At 46.7% G+C, this 9,529-nt stretch overlaps 1 protein-coding gene across 1 annotated transcript; it reads left to right on the forward strand.

The window, feature by feature from the left end:
• The first annotated feature begins 2,637 nt into the window (after window positions 1-2,637).
• Window positions 2,638-3,345, forward strand: DNAJB8 (DnaJ heat shock protein family (Hsp40) member B8). Its single transcript, XM_069084524.1, has one exon. The coding sequence runs from the start codon at window positions 2,638-2,640 to the stop codon at window positions 3,343-3,345; it is 708 nt and encodes a 235-aa protein (XP_068940625.1).
• Window positions 3,346-9,529: the final 6,184 nt, after the last annotated feature.

Below are 9,529 nucleotides of genomic sequence, written 5' to 3' on the forward strand. Positions count from 1 at the left end.
GCTTCATGCAGACACACAAACAGATTCCCTCATGAACACAGAGAGACAAAACCTTTCCTTGTAAACCTTAAAATATGATTGGTTATTACCATTACTACTACTACTATTGTTATTATTGCAAGACTCAAACATGCAGAGACACAATAAGAAACAGGCATAAAAGCAGCCATACACAGACACACAGATATGCAGATGGACCAGATACAATGGACAAAGAGCTATGTACTTAGACATACAGACGGGCTCCTCTGTCCCCTTCTCTTCCCCCACTCCCTTGCCTAGTCACTACTACTCCCAAGCATGATTAGAGTTGAAAGGTGGGATCTTTTTTGATTTGGATTTTTGATTTTGATCTAATGGATTAGCTTGAGGTCTTCCAGAAGGGAGTAACCAGGATGGCAAAAGGCTTTGAATTCACACCATATGAGGATCAATTGTCTAAGACACTTGGAATATTTAGCCTGGACATGCTGCCTGTCTTCAAGTATCTGAAGAACCATCTGTCTGTGGCAACCCCCTTACACATAAGGATCCTGAGGCCAAAGAAGTGCAGTGACTTGCCCCATGGTCCTGCAATGTGTAATGTGAGCCTTAGTCCTTTGATTCCAAATCTTTCTACTGAAATATATGTGTGTGCGTGCATGTATATATAGACATAAATGTGTGTGTGTGTATATATAAATATATATATAATGCAAATGTTGTTATTTTTGTTCCCCCTTTTTTTTTGAGATAAAGAGATTGGAACTAAGAAAGATTAGGGTTTTTCCCATGTTCCTAGAGCCAGGATGTCTTGGGACTCCCAAGTCATATCTCCAGGCTTTCTTCCCACTACATTGATTCTGTGGTTTTTGTGTTGTATAATTTTCTTTCCCCTCAGATACCCTTTAAAAGCTCTTCTTGAAAAAATGTTAAACCAGGGGGAGGAGTTTTCTCATACCTTGGTCAAAAGAGTCAGGGTGAGCTCAAGCATCTCCCTCAGAGGCCAGATGTGATCTGGTGGCCACTGAAGGGGCCAACACGCATACAAACTTAACCTTTACATAATATTTTGCAGTTACAATGGGATCTATATTCATGAGGTCATTGAGTCCTCATAACTGTTCTTTGAGGAAGGTAGTGTCAACATTATTCTTCATTTTGCAGATGAAGAAACTGAGGTTGTTCAGAGAGGTGACTTGTTTGAGGCATGGCCAATAATTGCTGGATCTGTGGCTAGGAGCCAGGTCTTTGGATGCCGAGTTCTGGGTTCTTACCACTCTGTCACTATACCTAGGATTCAGGAGTCTACTAGAGAAAAAGGAAACAGGGAGGATGGGTCCAGGTTTAACTAGTAGCCTTCCTTTCCTCGGTTGTCCCTGGACATGTGTTTTGGTTTCATCCTATGTGACAGAGTTTGCTAGCAGAATTGAGCTGGAGGCTCTGGAGGTTTCCTTTAAAGGTTGGGAGGATTGTATTGGGGGGGGGGCAGGGGAAGGACAAACCATTGATATGGCCAACCCAAAGTCAAGGGGATGGAGGCTTGTTTCATAAGCGTTGGTGGGTGGCATTTGTAGAGGTTGGGGCATCCAGCTTCAGAGGGCACAGCCTCTTGGGAGCTTTCAGGGGGCCAAATAGCTCCAAGAATGCTAAGAAAAGATAGCTGGGTTATAGTCCCTACCATTGTTTTCTCTCTCACCCCTTGTTATCACACTTTATCTCAGTTCATCCTTCTCTTCTTGCTTTGTTGTCCCTCACTCATCTTCTGCCCATCACACCTTGTTCTACCCATCTCATTCCATTATTCTCCATCCTATTCTATAGCATGAAATGTAATTTTTCATGCTATGTCACACAATTCCATCCCAGTACATTCTTGACCCCACTCCCCCCTTTGTGATTTGGCTGAGTTAAGCCAGTTAATAGAGTGTCCCAGAACATATGTGTCCCTCTTATCCACCCAGTCCTGGGGGCCTTCCTTAAACTGACAGGTCACTGAGATTCTCTGTGCCTCAATTTCTCCTCCTGAACCAGTTCAGGAATGCTGGCTCCCAACCTCCTATGCACCGATAGCTATTTCCTAGATAGAGACTCCATGTCCTGACAAGAGTCTATATATTTCAGAATCCTGGCATTCTGCTATCTCTCCAGAGCCATTGCTATCTCCCAGTGTCCTTGACTCCTCTATGGTGAAGATACAAAAAAATAGGACAGGAAGGAAGGTTCAGTAAACTCACAGTGAGGCTTCACCTCTCCCACCCAATGGGGCAGGAGTTTGCAAAAGGTGAGTACCCACCAACCCTCGTCACTGATTGGTTGGACTCCATCGGTGTCATAATCTTTCCCCTAACTCCCAGCTGAGATGCTCCACCGGAGTTCCTAGGGCCCTCAGCTGCCAAGGAGTTGGTGGTGGCCTTCCCCTTCCCCATCCCCCTCCACACCGAAGTCCCTTATTCACCTCCTTCTTTTAGCAGGTACTATGAAATAGTAAATACTTAGAAAGCTGAGAGGGGGACAGTAGACATCGAGAGGATATCTGGGACCAGGGGTACCAGCAGATTTATCTGACTGTTTGGGTTACCTCCGCTACTGACATCAACCCCACGCCCACAACTGAGTCCCAGCCCTCTCAAACCTTGCCCCCTACCCACCTTTCGGATGGTAAACTACTATGAGGTGCTCGGCGTGCAGTCGAGCGCCTCTCAGGAGGACATAAAGAAAGCGTATCGTAAGCTTGCCCTGCGTTGGCACCCAGACAAAAACCCGGACAATAAGGAGGAGGCAGAGAAAAAGTTCAAGCAGGTGTCTGAGGCCTATGAGGTCCTCTCTGACTCCAAGAAGCGGTCAGTGTATGACAGGTCAGGGTCAGATGGCTGGCGGGCTGGCGGCGGCGGCGGGGCAGGAGCCACCTACAACAGCCCCTTCAGCTCCGGCTACACCTTCCGCAATCCTGAAGACATCTTTAAGGAGTTTTTTGGCGGTATGGATCCATTCTCTTTTGACTTCTGGGACAACCCCTTCAGCAGTGACCGGGATCGGGACAGCAGCAGAGGCCGGGGTTTGCGGGGAGCCTTTTCTGCTGGCTTCGGGGAATTCCCCGCCTTCATGGAGGCCTTCTCCTCCTTTGACTCCCTAGGCCACGGAGGCAGGGCCACCTTTTCCTCCACGTCCTTTGGGGGCTCAGGTTCAGGTAGCTCCGGCTACAAATCGGTGATGTCGTCCACGGAGGTGATCAATGGACACAAGATCACCACCAAGCGGATTGTGGAGAATGGGCAAGAGCGAGTGGAGGTTGAGGAGGACGGGCAGCTGAAGTCAGTGACCATCAATGGGAAGGAACAGCTCAAACGGGTGGACAACAAGTGAGAGCCAGGAATATCCCCTGTCTGCCCTTGCCCTGCTAGGAATCTTGGCCAGTCACAAATGGGGTTCTGGCTTGATGTCCTCAAGTCTAGGCAACTAATAAATGCCACAAGTGAGTTCATGGAAATGCTGGACCCAGTTTTATGAAGCATCTTTCAGGGAGGGAGAGGGGTGTCAGATGTTAGGGGAGGGGGTGGGAGTACGGGGGACAGGCAAGAGGGTCCCCTTTGGAGGAGGGCCCATGGGCTGCATGCTGCTCTCCCAGCATGTCCCTTCCTCCTCTTTTCCCAGATCACCCTGGAATCCCTTATCTGGAAGTACTGGGGGGAGGGGAGGGGAGAGGCAGTTAGAGGAGTATGCCCAGGATATGGGCCCAGGTCAACAGGAGGGGGCAGGGCTACCCACTGAAGAGGAAGGGAATGGGGGAAGCAAGGGGGCACCCAGGAAGCTGATACTGACCTTATCAGCTGCCCTTGACTCTGGTCCTTCGCCCAGACCCCGTGTTGAGGAATGAGGGTGAGGGTGGGTGATGGGCAGGGCTTGGCCGGGCCCCTGACCCTATGGCCAGTGCGCCTGAGGGCTCTTGCTATTTACTGGGGGCCCCTATTAGAGACTGCACATAGTTACAAGAGTTCATGCGAAAGAGGCCTCTGCTTTAATGGGCAGCATGCTCAAGACGAGCCGGCCATGTGATGTGGCTGCCAAGAATCTGATTAGAGGGCTAGTGTGCCTGCCGAGGGAAGAAGCAGCCCCACCATTCTCTGCTCTGAGTGCTCCTGGCCCCTCCAGAGCACTGTGTGCAGTGGTGGGCACCGTGCTTGGAGGATGTGGACAAACCCAAGCCCTTTCAGAGATGGAACAGGGAGGGGGCTCTGGACATCCCACCATACACATGTGGATCTGTTGAAGGAGCTGGGTGTGGCCAGCCTGGTGAGGAGAACAGTAGGTAGAACACAGAGATCATGATAATTATCTTCAATGAAAGGGCCGCCATATGCAAGAAAGAATAGCCTTATTCTGGACAATGGGGGTGGGGTATCCCAGAGGGCACAAACAGGAACAATGAGGAAAGCTACAGGGGAGGCAGATTTTGGCCTCCGGATAAGGAAGAACTTTCTTAATAATGAGAGCTCTTCAAGAATGGAAAAGGCCGCCTTGGGAGGTACTGGGCTCCCTACCGCTGAAGGTCTTTAAGCAAAGGTTGGAATGTTGTTAAGAGCATTGTTTCATGCTTCTGGGAGGACTGTTGGACATGCCTTGGATGACCTTTGATGGAAACCTTGAATAGCGGAGAGAGCCCTAATTTCAGGGTCAGGAGACAGGCTCAAATTCTGACTCTCTTACTTGGTACTTGTGTGGCCTTGGGCAAGTCATTTCCTTCTCAGGGTCTCAGTTTCCTCATCTATAAAATGGGGGTTGGATTATATAATTTCCAGGGTCCTTTCCAGAACTAATTCCCATGATCTCATAGTCTGTGAGATTCTATGAGAGAAATGGGGTTGGGGTGGAGAGGTGGGACTGAAGGGCTGGGTCTTCATACATGGAAGATGTCTAGATGGTGGAAGACCATGGTGGTAGGATTGAGAAATAAGGAAATAAGAGATGAGGTCTAGCCTGTGCCCCCAAAGGGCCCCAGCAAGGCCACACTTTGAGGAGGTTCAGAGAAAAGACTCCTTAGGGATGATGGGAAAGGGAGGAAGTTAGGACATGGAGTTGGACCCCCTGCCCCTCTGTCCCACGGGGCTTAGCCATCAGATGAAGAGGAAGGGAGAACAAGCATTTCATAAGAGCTTACTATGTAGAACTATGCACTGTGTACTAAGCACTTTATAAATATCCCTTTTATCCTCACAACATCCTAAGGACGTAGGTGCTGCTACGATCTCCATTTTGTAGTAGAGGGAAACTGAGGCAGATGGAGAAGTTAAGTGATTTGCCCAGGATCACACAGCTATAGTAATTGTCTGAGGTTGGATTTGAACTCAGTCTTCCTGTACCCAGGCAACTTTGTGCTGCTGCAGTAAGGGACAAAAAGACAGTGCGTGGCCTCATGCGGCTTCTAGTCTAGCTGGGGAAAAAAGACATGGACACACACAGCAGAACAAGCCTTGAGTCTGGAATCAGAGGACCTGAGGTAGAACACCAGCTCTGCCACATTAACTGCCCGTGTGATCTTGGGTAAGTCACTGTTTGGGTTTCAGTTTCTTTGTATCATAAGGAGGTTGGACTAGAGTGACCTCTGAGGTCCCTTCCAGATCTAAATTTATGGCCCTATGTTCAGGAGCAAGAACTCTGGATTTGAAGCCGGGGGACAACTCTACTTCTAGGAGCCTCAGTTTCCTCTTCTGTTAAAAGGGCACAGTGAATTGTGATACTTTCGAGAGTGTTGTTGAGAAAGTATTCTGCAAATCTTAAAGCATCAGAGACATGTAAGAATGAGGAGGAGGAGGAGCAAAAGTAAGGTAGGCTGTGAAGGATGCAGCCAGTCAACTCTAAAGGTCATTAGAGGAGGGATAATTCACTGTGGTCAGGAGTAATCAGGGAGGCTTCCTGGAGGAGGCAACTCTCAAGCTGAGAATTGAAGGAGAGGGAAGGAGTCAGACATGTGGACATTGGAGTAGGAAGAACATTCTGGGCATGTACAATGGCAAATACTAAGGCCCAAAGTCAGAAAAATGACATTCCTAGTAGGGAGACAGTGAGTAGACTAGTCTGACAATAATAGAAGGCTCCATTTGGGGCATAATGGGAGTTAAAACAGGAAGGACTGGTGGAGGCCAATTTACTGAAAGCTTCAAATGCCAGGCTAAGGAATTTAGACTTTATTTCATAGATACTAAATGTTTCAGAGCAAGTGAGTGTAACATGATTTGGCTGGGGTGACTGGAGAGTGTGTTATGGGATAGGGGAGACCAATCTCATGCGGTCCTTTCCTAGGATCTGTAGATCTTGGCCAAGAAGAAAGTAAGCTTTCTTATTCCTTGTTATTCAGAGCAATATGTTGCCAACTGTGTTGGAGCTCAGGCTTTTGAGAGCTGGAAGGGACCTAAGGCATGATTTACCACAATTTTTTCATTTGATGAAATAATTGAGTTCCTCAGAGAAGAAATGACTTGCCCAAAGTCACACAGCCAAATATGAAGTCTAAAGCAGATCTTCTAACTCTAAATCTTATACTATTTCTACTTTACTATGCCTTCCAAATGGAATCCCCTTGGCATTTTAGGGGAAAAAACAAAGGGATTTTCAAATCCTCAACAGTTAGTCCAGGCAAAGGTTTGGTTCCACTAACAAGCCAGTCTAGGGAGCAGAAGAAGGATAAGGATTCATGCATTTAGAATGGTAAGGAGAAACCACTGAGATCCATCCAGAGAGATGGATGGCCAAAGCTTTCATTTAAAAAATAAGTTTTTCAATTAGTAAGCATTTATTTTCTCTCTTTCCTACCTCCCCCACCATTGAAAAACAAAACAGAACAAAGCAAAACCCTCATAAAAACATAAAAGATCTTCATCTTGCAAATGAGGAAACTTCGGTCTTGGATATCAAATGACTTGTCCAGGGTCACGCAGGTAAGAAGTAGGAAAGCCAGGAGTTCTCTGTCCTGGATCCAGAGCTCTTTCTAGGACAACACTGTGCCTTTGGTTATCCTTCCTCTTGTCACAGTGGGGAGACTAGTCTGACCAAAGTTGCTTCTAAGACTAGACCATGGGATTCTCAGTCTATCAATCAATAAGTATATAAAGAACCTACGATGTGCAAAGCCCTGTGGTAGATGCTGGAAGATGGTACTGAGACAAAGGTCAAATAGTTCCTTCCCTCAAGGAGCTTACACTCTCCTAAGATGAAAAATCTCTGTACCAAGGGTCTTTTCCATTACTAATTTTTATGTTCCCTCCTCTTGCGTTTGTCCTTGGCTTCCTTGGTCTCTGAGCATATTTAGGACTCTGGGTTGAAACATCTGATGCATCCAGTCTTCCTCTTGACCCTGCCTCAGTATCTTGGTGGAAGATTCTAGCACGTATTCCCTTGTCCCCTTTCTTTTCCCTACCACGTCACAAACTGTAATGTTCAGGATTGTATTTTCTAAGTCTTATTAAAATAAGGGGAGTAGGTATGTAATATCAAGAACTTGTTTCCAGATAATCAGAAGTGTTTGCAGGTTTCACCATGGAATGGTACCATTCTAGGTTGGATGGAGCTTAAACCTTTAAGATAACAGCTTCTCAGAGATTCTCCCAAGGCCTGGAGTCCATGACCAGAAAGGCCAAAGGATGGTGGACCCAGAACACCACCTCTCTTATTTGGGAATTGCTCACGTGGGCCCCATGCAGCAAACTCATTGGTCAGCTTACAGTTCCGAACCTCTTCTTCAGCCAATCAAGAAAACTCCTGATGGCTATTGGGGTTTTGGTGGTCCGAGGGTCACAAGGCAACTGCTTCTTACTTGGAGAGGAGGGTAAAGTGGGGAAAGGTTTCATAAGATGTATTTCCTGTTGTGTCTCTCACTTAGAAAAGAAGGGATCATTCAGATCCAGACCCATTTTACATCCAGAGTTCACAAGAACCAAGTGCTTTCGTTACAAAGCTGATGGGGAAGGATTTGTCAATATATTCTCTGGACTCCTGTATATCATTTCTAGGCTGACCTACTCATTGAGCTCATAGAGTGGTTTAAAAATATTGATTTAGTTTCTTGTTACATCAGCTTCATTTCCAAATATGTCTCTCACATTCATCTCTCCTACCAAGGGGCATCTTCTATAACAAATATTAAAAAAATGCAAAGGGGGCAGGGAGGGAAGATATTCAGCAAACCTAACTAGGACATCAATAGAGTCTAAACATATGTGCAGTGTTTCATGCCCTCAATCCCTTAGCTCTCCAAAGAAAGGAGAGAAGTATTTCTTCTTATTTTGGAGGAGGATCAAGCTTGGCCATTATGATCACAGTGTCTGAACTCATAGAATATTAGAAATAAAAGGTACCTTAGACATCTTAGAGATGAGGAAACTGAGACTCTGGGAGAGGCTGAGTGATATGGTCCAATATGCATCGTGGAGTGGCAGAGTTAGGACCAGATGCCAGGTCTCTGACCCCTACTCCAGTGCCCTGGATGTGACATCATGTTGTCTCTGCCAACACAGACCACTCAGAGCAGGGGACAAAATGGACCTAGGCATGGGCTTGGGTCTGCATGAGTTTCCTCACTGAATGGAAGACAAGGTAGGAAAGAAATACATCTATATGTATGTGTTCATGTGTGGGAGAAGTATTTCAGGAGTGGTGGTGTCTCAGTTCCCCCAGCCTGACCACTTTTCCCCATACCATTCTTGTCCAATTGCCACCACTATGCCTGGCTTCTAGGGTCACAACTCTGGGCCTCAGTTTTCCACTTCAGTAAAATGGAGCCAAGATTGAAGTAGATCATCTCTGAGGTTTTCCCAGCTCTAAATCCTATGACTCTCTAGATCTATGACTCAGATGGGGGACCTTCCTCTTCACTGGTTGGTTCAGTTAGACAAATGTCAGTCTTCTAAAAAAATGTTTTTACCAAGAATCAAAGAAAAAGATCAATCCCACAGAAACTCAAAAGCATAGAGACGAATGGGATTATGGAGTTCATCCAATCCATTCCTTAGAGTTTTCTCCAGGTGTGTCCCATCCCCTGATTGTCCCCTCTGGTCTGTGCTGGGCTGCACTCCTTCTCTCCTGTGCATTTCCTGTTTGGCCCCAGGACTTTTCCTTGGGCTTCTGGAAGCCTGCTTTGGCCTGGGAGTTGGTTCTTCCAGCCCTCGGGAAGCCCTATTCTCATGTCTGGCCTGTTCCTATCCTATTCAGCTCACCTGAAGCATCTTCAGCTGGGGGGTGAATGACTTACTGTTCTAAGTTCAACGTCAATATAACCTCATCCTTGATGACCCTGCATCTTCAAGAGCATGTATCAGGAGTGGTAGGAATCAGATTGGCCCTTTCTGGAAGCTGACTCTCCATCTCTTTGGTTCAATTCAATCCAGCAACCATTAAGTTTAACCTACTGTATGTGAGACAATTGAGTTAGACCCTGAAGATACAAAGAGAAAATCTAGAATCAGCCCCTGCCCTCCCGGAGCTTACTTTTTACATGCACAGTTCCAGCTTTCCTTTGGGCTCCCTGACCAAGTTTCTGTTCTTGGTCTGAAGGACC

This window comes from Petaurus breviceps, unplaced genomic scaffold (genome assembly GCF_028583685.1).
Source record: "Petaurus breviceps papuanus isolate PSGF00001 unplaced genomic scaffold, PetGlider_PUasm1.0 174, whole genome shotgun sequence".
Taxonomy (NCBI): Eukaryota; Metazoa; Chordata; class Mammalia; order Diprotodontia; family Petauridae; genus Petaurus; species Petaurus breviceps.

Excerpts from the sequence above, each read along its gene's own strand:
- DNAJB8 (XM_069084524.1), top strand. The coding sequence starts at position 2,638 with ATGGTAAACTACTATGAGGTGCTCGGCGTGCAGTCGAGCGCCTCTCAG.